This window comes from Cheilinus undulatus, linkage group 17, assembly GCF_018320785.1.
Source record: "Cheilinus undulatus linkage group 17, ASM1832078v1, whole genome shotgun sequence".
NCBI lineage: Eukaryota > Metazoa > Chordata > Actinopteri > Labriformes > Labridae > Cheilinus > Cheilinus undulatus.
Genome location: NC_054881.1, coordinates 14,686,574 through 14,704,601, shown reverse-complemented (window position 1 = coordinate 14,704,601; position 18,028 = coordinate 14,686,574). Strand labels below are relative to the sequence as shown.

At 38.2% G+C, this 18,028-nt stretch overlaps 1 protein-coding gene across 1 annotated transcript; it reads right to left on the bottom strand.

Annotated features, from left to right (window-relative positions):
• Window positions 1-1,604: 1,604 nt before the first annotated feature.
• On the bottom strand, window positions 1,605-16,316 carry LOC121525503 (alpha-synuclein-like). The gene is made up of 6 exons (XM_041811537.1): window positions 16,063-16,316; window positions 15,540-15,698; window positions 15,327-15,356; window positions 12,130-12,272; window positions 4,471-4,542; window positions 1,605-2,274 (listed from the first exon to the last, which is right to left on the bottom strand). The coding sequence occupies exons 2-6, from the start codon at window positions 15,658-15,660 to the stop codon at window positions 2,251-2,253; spliced, it is 390 nt and encodes a 129-aa protein (XP_041667471.1). The 5' UTR covers window positions 15,661-15,698; window positions 16,063-16,316; the 3' UTR covers window positions 1,605-2,250.
• Window positions 16,317-18,028: the final 1,712 nt, after the last annotated feature.

Here is an 18,028-nt window from a genome sequence, read left to right as displayed (position 1 = left end):
CAATACCCCATAGATTCTCTGTGGGGTTCAGGTCAGGCCAGTTTGCTGACCAGTCAAGCACAGTAACACCATGATCATTGAACCAGCTTTTGGTACCTTTGGCAGTGTGAGTAGGTGCTAAGTCCTGCTGGAAAATGAAATCAGCATCTCCATAAAGCTTGTCAGCAGAAGCAAGCATGAAGTGCTCTAAAATGTCCTGGTAGATGGCTGCGTTGACTGTGGACTTAAGGAAACACAGTGGACCAACACCAGCAGATGTCATGGCAGCCCACATCATCACTGACTGTGGAAACTTCACACTGGACTTCAAGCAACATGCAATATTTACTGTCATCTGAAAAAAGGGCTTTGGACCACTGAGCAACGGTCCAGTTCTTTTCCTACACAGCCCAGGTAAGATGCTTCTGACGTTGTCTCTGGTTCAGGAGTGGATTGACATGAGGAATGCCACATTTGTAGCCCATGTCTAGGATTGATCTGTGCGTAGTGGCTCTGATGCGCTGACTCCAGCCTCAGTCCGCTCCTTGTAAAGCTCCCTCAAATTCTTGAATGGATTTTGCTTGACAATCCTCTCAAGGCTGCTGTTCTCCCTTATGCTGGTGCATCTTTTCCTACCACTCAACTTTCTATGAATGTGCTTGGATACAGCACTCTGTGAACAACCGTCTTTAGTAATGACCTTTTTTGGTGTCTGTCTTCTGGACATCTGTGGAGTCTGCAGTCTTCCCCAAGATTGTGTAGCCCACTGACCCAGACTGAGAGACCATTTAAAGGCTCAGGAAACCTTTACAGGTGTTTGGAGTTCATTAGCTGATTGGGGTGTGACGCCATGACTTTCCAATATTGAACTTTTTCACAATATTCTAATTTTCTGAGACACTGGATTTTGGGTTTTCATTATCTGTAGGCCATAATCAACATTTCAAGAAATAAAGACTTGAATATTTCACTATATGTAATGAGTCCATATAATACGTTTCACTTTCTGAAATGAGTGACAAAAAATGAACTTTTTCACGATATTCAAATTTTTTTAAATGTACCTGTATACTCAACAAAGCATGGTGGATTATACATCATGCTTTGGAGCACTTTTTCTTCAACTGGAACTGGGTTTTTAGTTGCAGTGGCAGGAATTATAAAAAGTTCCAAATACCTGGTAATACTGATATAAAACCCTCAGGTGCAGTGCCTATAAAAGTATTCAAACCCTTAGATGTTTTAGGCTTTTATTGATATTATAACTCAGCCATGGTCAATTTCATTTTGCTGTGCAAATCTAAAAAACAATGACTTCACCTGAGGGAGATAAAAGTTTTGAACTGGCCCAGTCAGAGTCTAGTTCTGAATCCTGTTGTAAATCCTTATCCAGGGTGTGTAGACTTTTGAGAGCCTACTGTATTTTCAGAAATGAGCTGTTGAGGCAAATTCATCCTGCCTTTTCTTGGCACATCCTGAAACTATGTAACTCACCCAAAATGTACAATATCACACCCAATTTCTGCTTTATTTCTGCTTTGTGCTTTAGACTTCTTGTTTTTATTAGGATTCAAACATCATCCATCCCAAATGATAACAGAACTCAAGCAATAAGACACCTTCAGTACACTTTATTGAACACGTAACTCCAAATAAATCCATATCACAGCAGGGAACCTGCATTGCTTTACATGCTCTTGGATTAAAAGTCCATTCAGTATGTTTTATATCTTTAATAGCATCGACAACCTAAAAAATACAATATGAATGCACAAAAAGCTCAGCAACTTTAAAATCCATCGCAAAAACAGTGACACTGTACAGACAAAAATAGAGACTATCATTATGCTTCCATTTCAGACATCACTGTTCATTGATATAGAGACACTTAGGTGTTTGAAGTGGTAAAGTGTATTTCCATGTTTGAGTTTTTGACATAGCCACACGTTTAGACTGAGAAACACTCACACACATCCTCACAGTGACCAGGAGGCATTCTCAGTGGAAGGGAAACACTGTAAATGACAGCTGGTCACAGATGACACACACCTGACATCCCCTTTAGGGCTGATGTCGATGAGTCACACACACACAAACACACTAGAGAGAGTCATCTTTATTTACATTTACACACACTGCTGAACTTACATAACAATACACACACACATATGTGGGGCACGGACTCCATAAAAGGACGATAACGAGGCACAACGGGACTTGGCAGGGCAACGTGGAATGTGTCTGTTGGTGATTGTGAAGCCCTCGGTCCGTTCAGTTCAGGCCGTTATCAGAGTCCTGAGAAGAAGAGGGATGAGAGATGGGCTGTGAGTTTACCATCCTGTGTTTACAAACAGCCTTAAATAACTCAGCGACATTTCATTTTATATAATAGACTCCACCCTGAATTCTGAAGACAGATCCATGACTGGCAATATAGAGGAGCAACTTTTCTCTAAAAGTTTCACAGCCAGGAGCTCTAAATACCTTTTATTCACATTTACGTATGACTGTTTTTCTTAATTTATCAATCCCATTCCTCAGAATTAAACACAACACTCTAATTTTACTGTTTTCTTTATAAAAACAATGTCTAGGTAGCCTAAATGTTCATTCTGCAAAGTCTGTGGTAGCTGATCCATGGTTTCCACACTGCATGTTGAGATGTACCGAATATCACCTGAAAATCAGGCTGTGATGATATTCAGAAAGGCATCAAGCCTGCCTGGGTGATATTAATAAGGTTAGTTCAGTGTCACTTCTTGCTCTGTGAAGTGATCAAACACCTAAGAATGAATGTTGGTAGATTAGAGAACAGTGGTAGCAATGCATTATACAGTGCCTATAAAAAGTATTCACCCCTTGGATGTTTTACCCTTTTATTGATTTTATAAATCATTCATGGTCAATATAATCTGTCTTTTTTGAGGATAAAATAGCAGAAAACTATCTAATGTCAATTAAACAGAAAAATGTAATGATAATAAGTGATTTCATAAATATTCACCACCTTTAAAGTGACTGATATAAGTCAACAGAGGTCCAGCCAGTTGGTGCTTGTAGCCCCAAAATTAGTGAAATGAGTACCACCTGAATGCAGTGAATGTGTCTCGACTGATTATAGTATAAAGACACCTGTGTCTGGAAGGTCCAGTCACTGGTTAATCAGTATTCCTTGCTACCATTACACCACAAAGACAAAAGAACACCCCAAGCAACTCAGAAAAGGTTATTGAAAAGTATAAGTCAGGGGATGGGTACAAAAGTATTTCCAAGGCACCGAACATCCCCCAGAGTTCAGTAAAATCTGCCATTAAGAAATGAAAGTAATATCTACCAAGATCAGGCCGTCCTCTCAAACTGAGTGACCATGCAATAGGGAGACTAGTAAGAGAGCCCACCAAGACACCTATGACTACTCTGAGGGAGTTACAAGCTTCAGTGGCTGAGATGGGAGAGACTTCACGCTGGTGGCAGAATCATACTGTGGGGATGCTTCTCAGCAGCCAGCTCTGGAAGGCTTGTAAAGGTAGAGGGTAAAATGAATGCGGCAAAATATTAGAAAATCCTGGAGGACAATCTTATTCAGTCTACAAGAGAACTACAGCTTGTGAAAATTTTATTTTCCAGCAACACGATGACTTGAAGCATACAGCGAAAGCTACACAGAAATGAGTGGCAGAGTCAAAGCCCAACCTCAATCCAATAAAGAATTTGTGGCTGGACTTGAAAAGGACTCTTCATGCCCACTTCCAGTACAATCGGCAAAGCTTGAGCAGTTCTGCAAAGAGGAATGGAGTAAAATTCCAGTTGTGCAAGCTGGATTGAGACCTGTCCATACAACTCAGTGCTGTGATTGCAGCCAAAGGTGCTTTTACTAAATACTGACCTGAAAGGGGTGAATATTTATGCAGTCACTTAACTTACATAACATACTTTTATTTAATTGACATTACTTTGTAGAAATATGTTTTAACTTCGATATTAAAGACTGTTTTTGTTTTTTGGGTTTTGTTTTTTTGAAAAAAAAAAGCCAAATTACTGTATATTTTTTGCTGTACAGGCTGATTATATAAAACAAAAGAAAAGCTGATATTTTTGGGACAAATTATGTTAAATTAGTTCAATGAGCTGTGATATTTGCCAATATTTGATGCTGCATTTTATCTGCTTAGACTTCAATGGGCCCTATTAGTATGAAACAATTTTGCCAAATGTAAATGTTAAACAAACCTTGAATTAATGCATTTTTATATTTTAAAGAATGGATGTTGCCCCTTAGCCTCTTTCAATATTGAACTAAATAGTTCCATGCTGTTCAGAGAACAAAGAAATCCATTTATGCATACACCTTGCCTTTTTCGTCCACCTCAATAGCATATTTTTTGATTCTTAAGGTGAATAAGCTTCCACCAAGCATCACCTTTAAATATTATCATAATATGATATAATAGAGCAAAGGTTCAAAGGCTTTTATGTTGAACGGTCTCTCACCTCTGCACTCTCAGCAGGATCGGTGCAAACAGGTGACTCTGCCAGGTTCTGTGCTGCGGCTGGGTCCTCGCCCTGGAAAAGGGACAAAACTTTACTTAAAACCACATTTTATTAAACTCTCCAGTAAACGAAGAGAGGACAGACATTTGATTCAGAAGACAAGAAATTTCAATATGCAAAATTTGTGCACAGATGCCTGTTCTAAATGGAACAAAGAAAACAAATACTAACATGGGCTGTCAGCTTCTCTGCTCAGCTACTGTGCAAATATTGAGCTTATTAAATTCTTAAGTCTCCCCATCTGAGGAGCTGTTCTGAAAGGACTTCCCATTCGAACATGATTTGATAGGCAAACAGTATCCTGATTCAACTGCTGCTTGATTTATTTGATGTTTAATTTTTTCTTTGTTAAAACTTGTTTTCCAAATGTAGAATTTTTAATTCCTCAAGAGCAGCTCCACAACATAAGAGCCTTTTCTGACCATGACCATCTGTTCTCTTTATTTGTATCATTGTGTATATTACTAAATTACTAGATTAAGCCATGCCATATCATATGTTTTCATAATATATCGTATCATATTGTAAAATACTGCCCTGTAACATCATTGTATCATATTGTCAGGTATTGTATTGCTTCATATCATACCATATTTTCCAAGTCGAAAGTCGAGTCATTCCAGTTGAAAAATCTTTACACTGTTCCAAATTAATGCGCCTCAGCTGTTAAATGATTTGAGTAACCATAGCAACGTAAAGCAGTCTTACACTCTGAGGACATAAAATGGCAAATTAAATACAATAATGAGCAAATTCAGAGTTTCATGAAGTGTATTTGGTGAATACGACAACTTTGATGACTGGGATGCTGCTGAGGAATGTTGATGTATGTTTAGTCAAACAGCTTTGTGTGACTGCCCGATGATAACAGCCGGCTCTAAATAAAGACAGTCTATCTCTTACGTTCGCCATAGCTATGACCAGTGAGGAATGAGCAACCAAGAGATAATGTGCCTTTAACAAATGAGCTTGTGCTACGAAATGGCTCTTTTTTTTGTAGCAGTAGCTAGCTCCAGTTAGAGTGCCAGTATCCTTTCCTCCATCACTTGTCGTCATTTAATCCACAAAAAGCCAAACTGAAACCAAATGAAGAGCCAAACAACCAGCTCTACTGAGCTGACCCAAATAATCCGGATCTCTTTAAAGAGATGGACTTCCCTTCAAAATGTGCGAGACTGAGAAGAAGTCAGCAGAGGAAACACGGGTAAGATCAGAGATTATTGTTCTTAAACGTGAAAAACTGCACTAAACCAAACCAGACCACGTTGTGGAAACAGACTATACTCCGGCATTGTTGACACTGCTCATCCAGCCTTTAGACAGAGACTTTTTAAAATTCCTGTCTGCTGCCGTTTTTCTGTGATTTTTTTTTTAACCTTAATTTGGCCTGGATATTTCAATACTTTCAGGACACAAAAGTAGCTGAAGAATTAAGAATGTTTATATTTCTAAACTTTGAACACTGCATAGTTATAAACAGCTCAAAACATGACCTTTTGGTAGCGTTGCTCTCTGCAGAAGTCACTACTTGCCCCCTATCAGGGGATTCTCCACTGCTGTGTGCCGTCATCTGCAAAGAGCTTAAAGTATTTAGAGGTATATCACCATTTTGTATTCTATTGTATGTATTTTAATACAGGGTGTCTTGAGGTATTGTAATGTGTCCTATTTTACCGTACTTTATTGCATTCTATTGATCCTATTGTATCATATCACATTGTATCATATGAGAGAAAAACATTTAATGGGAGGCAAAATGGGAATGAAGTCACTGTCTTTAACAACAGAGGTACACTGAACTGAATTATTATCCACACAAAGAACATGCAGTATTAAATAATGTATTGAAAGTTCCCTTTCTCCTAACAAAACAGGTTGTGTTGGTTTCCTAAAATCTTGAGCATAACCTTTAATAACCTCATGTTTATAATCTTAACTACAGACTCAGGTAAAATAGTTACCTCTCCTTAACTACAGTTATTTTGAGGCTAAACTAAACAAATCCTTGAATCACAGAATAGTCTAAATCTATTCTTTGAATCATTACAGTTTTTAACAGAAGATTTTAAAAGTAAATTTAGTATTTAAATGAGTCATAAAATGATACTGACGAAGGTGGTGGGTGGTGACGTGTCTCCTTTCCAGCTGAGAAAAAGAAAGGGGGGCCTTGATTACACTGTGTCATTGAGCCGACCTTCCTTAATGAGGAGCGGTCACAATGGGCTGATGTGCTAACACGCATACACAAACACACTTGTAGGATGTGTAGGTGTGACGTCCTAACCAGCGGCTGACATAACCTTAAACTAGTTATTGCTCCATCTCCTCCTGCTGTTGCATTAACACCACCCATCAAGGCGCCATCTGTTTACCCAGCTGAGCCAGAGACGCGCTCTAATCTAAACACATACTACACAAACACATACAGAGCAAAAAGACAAAGCCTTGATGGATTAAACTCTAAACAAGTCAAAGATTTATTACTTTTAGAGACAAGTAAAACCTGGAATTTAAACATTGTCTTCAGATATAAATTGAAGCCTATAATCGTTGTTTCAGTCAAGGTTTTGTTGGCAAAAATCACTTTGCTAAAACTTCAGCAGCTTCCATCATCTGATCTGAGAAGTAAGATGCGATTTTTCAGACCATTCTCTATGTCCTGTCATCCCTCTGCCTCTTCTTCACACCCCCCCCCCCCCCCCAAACCACTCATCTTCATTGTCATTTCCCTCTCCTTTTACCTTTCTGGCTTTTGTGTCTCACCATATGAGTCACCACTTGCTGATGAATTGGTGAAACAAGTAGATGAGGAGATTAATCAGACTCCCACCACCCTCTGTTTGACAGCATGACGCAGGAGACCTTCTTTGAAGGGGCTTCTCTCAACCTGGCATCAATTTTTTAGATGAAATCAATATTAATGACATTTAATGGCGGTGCCGCCTGGGAATGAGGGATAAATGAGGATGATCCGCCACTGTCTGCATGTCAATCTCAGGCTCAGAATATTAAGGTTTATAATTTTTTTTTTCCCTCCATCACTCGGTCCACTCTGTGTCTGTGTATCCATCTGTTTGTCTAAGCTGCCTTCTGCCAGTTTGGCTCGTCGGGGTTTCGTCATAATGAGCCTGATCGCATTCCAGGTGGAGCTCCATCCGTGTCTTATCCCTTGGGGTGGATGTCACTATTAGCTGTCGAGCTGCTTTAATATCATAACTGAAGAAGGACGCAAGAATTTGACTGGAAGTTTGCAGGGCATTTCCTACTTCTCTATATCCTCAATTCCTCTGAGCTGAGGAAAGGCGCGTGCATATATGTGTACTGTTACATCTTCGTGTCTTAATTAATGCTATCGATTCCCCTGTGTTACCCCACTAATTAACAGGAAGGGAGCTCACGCTGCACAACAAACATTCAACAAGCCTGGCAAGGAAATATTTCAATGACTTATAACTGTGACACTCACGGCGATGTTACGGGAAGGAAGAGTTATTGAAGGAATATGGAGTCCTCCCTCCAGACTTGAATTTTAACACTTATTAATCCAGATATCAACCACAGGGAAGTGTAACTGCTTTGACAACAAAAGAACAGTGAGAGCATTGTGTCTCAGTGTAAACAAGAGGACCATCTGTTCTTCTGGTAAAGATTGGGCTGTTTCAACAAACAGTTTCTGTGCTAATAGAAGCTGGTGTAAATAATTGAAAATGTAATGTGAGATTTCGCACGCTGTTTCCTAATTATGATGCTGTGACCGACAGTCTATGTTAAAATTTATTAAAAAGCAATATTTGAATTTGATGAGTTTTTTTTGTCACAAAACACTCATAAAAGCAACATTTAAAGATGAAACATGTAGAGATTTAGCAATGAAATGTCAATTGTCATCAAAATGACTACTCCTGTGTTAATTATACTCTTAGTTGAGTCCTTAAATCACATAAAATATGAACTCTTTGTTTAAGTAATTGTTACAGAACGTCTTGTTAAGTTGGCTGTCATGTCACAGACATGACTTGTTTATTATTGCCGTGAAATGACTGAAAAAGACTGCTGCATAATGCAGAGAGGACTGCAACTGGAGGCTGCCATTATGTAGCCACATCACATTCAAGTTTTGTGCTGCTTACTTGTGGTGGACCATAATTTTTCCCTGCCATTAGTTGCAAGTTCAGTTTCCTAAGCTCAACCCAGGAACTCAGAACTCTAATCCCCCCCAAAGCCATGGCGAATGCATGTTGATATATTGTCTGTCGTAGACGCATTAGCCTAACGTTTTTCTGGACATCATTTGCCCATGCTTTGCTCTGGGGATGTGCACAAATAGCTGGCAAACCTGTTCAATCTGAATCTGAATTACAAGTTGGTTAAATGAACTATTAAGCTTTTTTTGGATCAGTTCAGACCCACAATTAGACACTTTTGCTCCATGAGTGAAGTTACTGACTCAGTTAGAGGAGGACTTCCTAGTTCTTTGTGCACTTTTCATGGTCACTTAAATTTGACCACCTTGGGTAGCATTAATGCTCAAGATTGAAGTATATGAAAAAAACTTAAATATGTTTTTTTAGATTGATTTAAACAGAATGGTTAAGTATAGGTAATTTACAAGAGTGTTTAACTTAAAAAAGCCAAGTTACCCTAACATAAATGAGTAATGATCATTCAAAAATCTATTTCCACTACGACCACCAAGTAATCAGTTTCAGCAAAAATTTGGAGCAGTTTCAACTTGTTCTGTTTTACAGTGTAATACACACAACTGCTAACTGCTTTAGCACTAATAGCATCTTGTAGGAACAGCGTGGTTTAGCACTATTTTGAGCTAGAAAAAGGGCATTAAGTTGTCAGTAGGCTGTCTAAGGTTAAACTGAAGCCCTGAGTGATGAGATTCAGCTCAGATATGCGGACGTTAACCTGTAGAAAGGATAGAAGGCCAGCAGCGCTAGCCCTGCTAACGTTAGCCACATTCTGCAAAACCAGCGTTGCATCTTTACGATGTGACATTGTGTTTCCGTTGTAGTGTGAAGTTGGTTTACAGAAGGTAATCTTCTAACTAGAATGGTCAGCTAAATGCATTCCATAATAGGATGGAAAATCATATGCCTATCAACATCCCTTCTTTGACTGAAGTGTACTATGATGTGCATTTTCTTTTCTAAATTTGGCCTTGTCCCATCCTCCCGTCATGATACAGCACCTTTTGTTGGTTGAGAATTAAATTCTAAAAGAGGTAAAAGGAGGAGGTTAAATTATTGGAAAAGATAGATGGATTAAAAAAATCTGTTGAAATAAAGAATACATTTTTCACATCAGATTGGTGCTGCAGCAATACTCCAGTAAACTACCTCCTCCCTCTGACAATCCATGGCCAGACTGACTGATGAACAACACAGGAGAGCTAACAACGTGTAACGTCTTTCATTTTCAGCCCAGAACAATACGGCAGACACGAGAAGTGAAGATGGATGACTCAAGGTCGGAAGGCCATTTTGACACAATGACGAGTTCTAGCTGGAAGCCACTGACATGAAATGGAGGGATCTGCTTCGCTGCAATCTCTACAGGTGTGTTAAACACTGTTATATCAGTGTAAATGTATAGACCCGTTCAGCGAGGGTGGTCTGACATCCTAAATTATTCTCCTTTTTGTAGAAGGGAATATCCATCAATGAGACACCAATAATATCTGTCTCTTTTTGTAGGTCTGTTTGTACTGATGACAAATGACTAAGGGGTACTTCTCTTACCCTTCAGTTATTCTGTGATTTGAGTCACAAGACGGAGAAAAGTACTGAGTCAATAACACACATTTGTAGTGCTCACAGCACACAAGGAAGTGCCCATTACTTCAGTCTAATATATACTAAAACAACTGAATTTAAACAGTGGTTAAAATCTTTATTACACAAAAGCCCATTAATATGAATCAGTGAATTACCAGATCAATATTTTTATTAGAAATAACAAAGACCCCCACATGATCAATCCCCACATGGACAATTAAAAATGTTGATTTTTAATTGTTATTTTTATCATTTTATGGAGATACATAATGATGTATTGTTATGTTGGGTCAAACACATTTTCAGTATTGTCTTGTAATATATTGTATTTTATCACATTGTATTGTATTTCATTGTGTTGTATCTTAACATATCCTGTTGTACTGTATTGTATCACATTTTATTGTACGGTATTGATCATATCATTGTGTATCTAATTTTATCATGTCATATCATTCATTTTTACCCTGTACTGTACATCTGTATTGTTTCATGTTGTACCATTTCATATCTTACTGCAATCTTGTACAACACTCTATTGAATTGTATAATCCTATGGTAAAATATAAATCTAATTGTATGATATATCAAAGAATATTGTATTATATCTTATCATATTACAATGTTCTGTACTGCACCAAACCATACTGTACTATATCATACTGTATCATATCGTACTGATCGTATCATAACCCATTGCTGTAATGTATGACTGTAATGTATCGTTCATGTTATACAGTACCATATTATATGTTATTGTAATGACTAATATAATACCGTACCATTAATAGTTCTCTCTATTTCATTACCATCCTAGCTGCTTATGCTAATTCTATATTTCTGTTCTCTATCACGTCTGTTTTTGTCAATCATAGCTGTTACTGCTAATTCTTCACATACTGTAACCATCATCAATAAAGTTATAGCAATTTCCTACAAAATAGGGATAAGTTAATGACCAAGACTGCCATAAATTTGTCTTTCATTCATCTTGCATTGTTGTTTCTCATGTCCCTCTCCTCTAGGGAAGGTTTTACGTCACCGTAACGGGGCTAAGTACAGTTAGTGCTGTGCTCATGGTGATTAACACTAGTCTTTATTATAATAGGGTATAGTCTTTACTATAATATTAGTGATGAAAATGATCCCTAGTCAGGAATCCCAAAGCAGTTGGAGACTGCTGGGATTTTGTTGGTCATGTTACTGGTAGATTGTTATTATTTGTGATGCCAGACACATTTGTGCCATGAATGAAGTTATCCACAGAGTTCGAGTTTCCACCTGTGACTTTGGGTGTCACTAAGGAATGCATAGTGACTTTTCTTTACAGTATGCATGCTATGCTTACTATGAGGCTGACTGCTTTAGTCCTGCCAGGGGATCTCCGGCTTGCAGCAGATTTTCAAGAGAAACTGAAGCACTGTTGTATCGTATTATTTCTTTCAAGAGTGTGGTTAAACTTGATGTAGTGTGGACTAATAGACACTTCTAAATAGTAAATTTTAACTCTGTATGAATTTAACAATGGCAATTTAGCTGTGTATTTTACTTTACCTTACACTCAAACCCAAAGCTGTGTAAATCTAAAGCATTTTTGGAACTTGTGCAAATGTATATATCAAATGTATGTAAAATAACATTTCTGGTGTAACTCAAATTCTTCATTATGGTGATACTGGAAGGGGTGTGTGCTGCTTTAGTTGGAAAATTAATTGCTAAAAACTAGATTCCTTCATTGCATTACCTACAGTTCTCCCAAATAAAACCTTGAAAATAAAAATCCTTTCATCTATAAATGTGTAGTCTTTCTTACTTGTTTAGCCGGATCCTTCTTGACCAATCCAGTTGCAGCAGCAATGTTGCCTGCACTCTCCACTGTTTTCTGGGCCACACTGGTTACACTGGTAACCATAGCTTCGCCCACCTGAGCTACTCCAGTGACAGTTTTACCAGCAACTATAGGGACAAAAGAAGAAGAAGAGTGAAGGAGGGCATTTGAGGAGGGTGTGTCACTCTATAGTGCTTCAATTCCTGCAGGATCAGCATGCACATGTTCAAAGGAAAAAAAGCAAAACATTTGTAAACTAATTGCTTTACCTTAATTAATCACAATTAAGCTGCCTTAAGGTTTCTACTCCTGCATATTTGGACTTAAAGGAAGTGAATTATATTTATTGCTATTGGCTGCTTTGTCCTGCAGAGAAAATGTGTCTTGTCAGATTTTAATAAAAACATCATATCGTCATATATTTCTGTTGTAATCCCACACCACAACCAAACACTGACTCTACTTGGAGCTGAATCTACAACAATATAGACATTTCCCTTGGTGCCTATAACAGGAAGTCTCCCTTGGCTTCTTTGCTTGTTATGTACGAGAAATGCCAAGACCAGGTCTGTGGGGACCAGGGCAGGTTGTGTTGGGTACGGCTGTGAAATATGAGACTTGCTCACCTGGAGGAAAATACATTATTCCCTTTTATTGATCACCTGAGGATGCAGTGAGATAACCCCTTTTTTATGTCATATATATTCCTCTAAAAATATTCCTCTACTGCTGGTATGACGGGCTGTAAATATACACTTTACAGTTTTGGGGGGACAGAATTAAACACAAAGATCATAAGCAGACATAGATCCATACGTATTATTTCACCCAGTTTTTATGTGCTAGCACTTTTGGTTGTTTTCTCTCGCTCTTGTCTTGTTTATCTGTAAAACCTGTGATAACAGCACTGGTTTTCCTAAATAGTGAGCTAATATCATCTTTGGGCCTCTGTAACAAAGGGCTGTAAATGTACAAAACACATGTAACTTGGGTAATTAAATGATTTCTTAAGAAGCCATGGGGAACGCATTAAACACGTCTTTCTTGAAAATCTGAAATTAATGAAAGCTTTTTTGGTATATAGTTGCTGTCTTCACTCTAGTGGTGCGCAGGAAGTACATAACTTCAGGTGGAGCAGCATTTCACAATAAAAGCGTCCAGGGCAGCAATAGGTGTTTGGCTCATTACTCAATAACCTCTCAAGCATACATGAGGTGGTATGCTCTTGCTCAGCTAGTTAGAAAACCATTTAACCATGTATGAACAGGGATGAGATCCTTCTTCTTTCTCAGATAAATGGACTTCAGGTACACTCAGTATGTGAGGATTGTTGTTTCACCTACTGCTCATCAGTGGCACACTGGCGCCACATAGGGGCAAGAAGTTTTAACATCCTTTACAGACTTTCTTTCTCTCCCCTCGTTGACTAGTACTATACATTACACACACTATATCTAGTGTGTTCAAGTAACAAAAATGACATGAATAACAACTGTATTTTCTGAAATAACAGAATTTGGTAACACTTTATTTTCGTGGATCCTAGTAACCTAGTCATTTTAGGCTAATAAGTAGAAATTATTTAGTTATTTCCCAAGAAAAAGGTGCAATTACCTTGTAATAAGTTTGCATTTTATCAAGTAACAAACAGATGCATGTTAATTTTAAGAAAGTCTTTAAGTTATTCCTTGTAATACTGTGGCAATTCTCTGGTAGTTAGGTAATATTTTACCCTAATCCCAGCTCTACCCTAACCCCTAATTCTAACCAAATAACCCTAACCCTTGTAATATTGTGGCAATTCTCTGGTAACTGGATGGTATTCTACCTTATCCCTCTTACTCTGATCCAAACCCTCGTAATATTGTGGTAATTCTCTAATAATAAGGTGGTATTAGACCCTAACCCTAATCCTAACTCTCATAATACTGTGGCAGTTCTCTGGTAACTGGATGGTATTCTACCTTATCCCTCTCACTCTGATCCTAACCCCAGTAATAATATGGAAATTCTATGGTAATTGGGTGTTATTTGATCCCAACTCTAACCCTTACCTTTGTAATAATGTGGCAATTCTTTGTTGATTAGGTGGTATTTTACCAAATCATTTCTTAGAAATAAGATGATAATTTTCTATAGAAGTTGCTTGATAATTCCCAAGTAATTATTTAATTCCCACCCACTGAATTAAAGTAAGCCCTTCCTGGATAATTAGGGCCCGAGCACCGAGGGTGCCAGAGCCCTATTGAAGCTGAAAGGGTCTGTCATTCTTTTTTTTTATTTTTATGCGCTCCGAGCCTTTTTGGGCCCCTTATCATCCTCAAAAACAAAAGAAAATCGGCATACATATATTGGTTTCACAGATGATTCTCAGGAATGGCCTCAATAGTGCCACCCCTCGTGCTTCTATGGAACAGTCCCAAAAGGGACTTTGACCTAGGGTTATGAATTTTGGTGTGTAGCTTCGGCTCAGGGAGCTCTACAAAAAAAAGTCTCCTTGAGCAAACCTCACTACAACAAGAAATCCGCCATTTTGAATAAATTTGCCCAAAATTAGGTGTTTTTGTCCTGTTTCAGGGATCATTCTTGACTGTCCTAGTTTTCAAGTAATTTTTTGGGTCAGAGTTCGAGGGTTAGGGTTAGGGTCAAACACCACCTTATTAACCCAGAATTGCCACAGTATAATGTGGGCTGGGGTTAAAAGGTTAGGGTAAAATACCACTTACTGACCAGAGAACTGCCACAAAATAAGGAGTTAGGGTCAAAGTTTAAAGGTATTATGAGGAATTGCTTAATTATGATCTTATTACTAGGTAAATACTTCCTTACCAAGTACTAGTACCTTATTGTTGAGAAATTACTAGGAAATTACGACTTATTACGAAAAAAACTACAAGGTATTTAGGGTCCACTAAAATAAAGTGCTAACAAGATTTTTAATGTTTTTTAAATTAACATTCTTGTAAAAACAACAACAACAAAAAAAACTATATATATACATATAAATATATGTATGTATGTATGTATATAGCACAACGTTTGCCCAGCTCTGCTAAGTGCTAGCTCATATTTCACTCTAGAGAAAACAACCAAAATTTAGGCTACTCCAAGGAACACTAAGTAAAATGTCCTTTCAGGGCTTCCGTGGTCTAACTTCAGGTCAGATAGGTCGAATGTATTACCTGTTGTGACTCCATCCTTTGTTTTAGTACCTGAAAGGAAACGCAGGTAAAGCTCAATTAGTCAAGCTAGCATAAATATGCTTATCTCATTCAGGCTAATATGAGTGAAAAACTAAAGAAAAATCATTTTTATACCAATTTTACGCGTTTGAAAGATTTTATTTCTCTGTTTGTAATGTTATGGTGTAAACAAATTGAATTCCCAGCACCCACCGACAAACATAACCCCATCTTTCGTCTTCTCAGCAGCTCCAGTCACTCCCTGCTTGGTTTTCTCCGCCGCTGCCGCGACCCCTTCCTTGGCCATTGAGAAACCCTTTCGTATCGACTCCATGGCTGCTTGATTGGCTCCCAAATGACACGCGCGCACAGCTGTGGGGACGTCAATATAAATCTATGAGAGGCGCTCGGTGTTTGGACATTACAGACCAAAAAAACATGCCACCGCCCTACTTTTCTCTCTGGCATGTTGGACAAGCTAATAACGGTGACTAAAACAACCAATTTGGGTTGTTTCTTCAATCAAAGCTGGTCTTAAAGCTGCTGAAAATCCCACCTGTAGGATTTTTGGGTTCAACCCCACAGAAAAATCATGAATGGATTTACTATCAAATAAAACGTGAGCGCATGGAATATATTGTAACACGTTGGAAAAATAGAGTAATTCAACATCATATAATCTGAAATACTTAATAAAAAGAGCAGAAGAAGAAGAAATGAAATAATGTGTCCCCACCTGTTCGCTTCAACTCTCCTCAAGGCGACAATAAGATGAGTCTTCCGGGATGACAGCTGAGATTTCCTTACAAATAAGAGCACGCAAAACCGGTTTTATTGTTTCCAAACTACAACTACTCCACAAGCGGGGTGTGTGGTGATCTTAAGACCAGACAGACAGGGAGAGAGGGAGCTGAAAGGACGGACAGGCTCCACAGGTTTGCCAGTCGCCGCCTACGTTTCGGTGATGGAGAGAGAGAGAGAGAGATTAAACCTTCCTGATGCTGATGCGAGAAGAGAGGAGAAGCTCTGCTGTCTGTCCGTCTGTGACACACATATACGCGCAAAATCACGCATACACACAGATTACGTAGCTCTTTCTGCGGACGTGGTGAGTCCACAGCGTGTAGGTGCAGCAGGCTTTTAAAAAACCATCAGTCAGTGAATGCATCATCTGTCAAGCTGCCAATTAGCGCCTTTATAATCATGCAAAATAACACTACTGTTCCATGCAATGTCCACACATGTGAGTAAGATGTTAACCAAAGCTGTGTGTGACTACTCCATGCTTTTTTCTGCTTAAATGAAAGGCCAGAAAGAATCCAAAGTGACTTCATTTTATTGAAAAAATGCAGGACAAGTCAAGGGGTCAGTGTTGACTTTTGCACTGAAATGCCTATATTAATAAATAATAACTCATATGTTATATATAGGTTATATAAAGGTTTCAAGGCCAGAGTAATTCTTAAGTCTTGAGTGATTGTATAAAGACACCTGTGTCTGAAAGGTCCAGTCACTGGCTAATCAGTATTCATGGCTACCATTACACCATGAAGTCAAAAGAACACTCTGGAAGGGCGAAGGCACATGTATAAATCTGCTTATATGATGCCATCCTTATAAACTGAGAGCCCGTGCAAGAAAGAGACTAGTGTGAGAGGCCACCAAGACACCTATGACGACTTATTATCGTTCTGAACTGAGAAGTCTTTTCATCAAAAACTGCTCTCCATGAGGTTCATTTACAATGCAGTAAACTATTGTTTTTGTTTCGTGAATAGATTTTCACAAGAGGTAGAAAAGCTGTCAAAAGTGTCTCTCCTGGTTGACACTGTGAGGGACCCTAAAATGCTTTATGTGAAGCCACTTTTCATGGCTTTTCTATCTCAATCTGTGAAATTCATCCATGTAAGGAAAATGGTGGTCTTTAGTTTAGTAAATACACCATACTGAGTGCAGTTTAGTTTTGAAAAGACCCCTCAATTCAAAACAAGTAGAAAGCATTAGAGGTGGGTGGAGCTGAGCACCACACCCCTATTTGTCACCTTTTGTCATTGGTTTCCCCTGAGGTGGTAATTTAGATACTGTGCTTCTAAAGGTCCTATGAAGACTTTCTTACTTGTTATGACTCAAATTTAAATCAATATTTAGGACTCTTTATGACCTACAGAGAGTTTGGTGCACCACTTAATCCACACTGGATGCAAAAATGCTCACAAAACATATAGTAAGTTTTAAGACAGCAATTAGAAGCCCTTTTGAGTTGTCATACATTTAAAAGTCCTCTCTAGTAATCACTAATTTCTTGAAAAAGGCTCCAGATAGATGCAGATAAAATTAATCTATTTGACAACTTATTACAATTGTAGATTTTATAATTCAAAGTCTTGTTGTTAGACTTGATAGGATATTTTAAATGACAGACCAGAAAGCGTACCACAGAGTAAGAAAAAAACTGCAGTTCCTGGAGTGTCCACTTGGGACTCGCTCCAAAAGTAAGAAATCCCCCACAGCGCCCATGTTAAAATGCCCAATTTAAAGCAGAAATTGGAATGTTTACAGTCTGGTTCCAAAAATAAATTTAGTCTCTATAGCTTATTTATTTAACAGTTCATACTATACATAGATGATTTCAATTTTTAACCCTCTGAGAGTGATATGTTACAAAAAGTTAAATAATTTTTGAACCATAAATTGTAGCTTGT

Bases quoted from the DNA above. Each gene is read 5' to 3' on its own strand.
- LOC121525503 (XM_041811537.1), bottom strand. From the start codon at position 15,660: ATGGAGTCGATACGAAAGGGTTTCTCAATGGCCAAGGAAGGGGTCGCG. The intron at 12,273-15,326 runs GTAATACATTCG...TTGTCCCTATAG, and splicing joins AAAGGATGGAGTCACAACAG to TTGCTGGTAAAACTGTCACT. The intron at 2,275-4,470 runs GTGAGAGACCGT...TCTTCTTCTCAG, and splicing joins ATCCTGCTGAGAGTGCAGAG to GACTCTGATAACGGCCTGAA.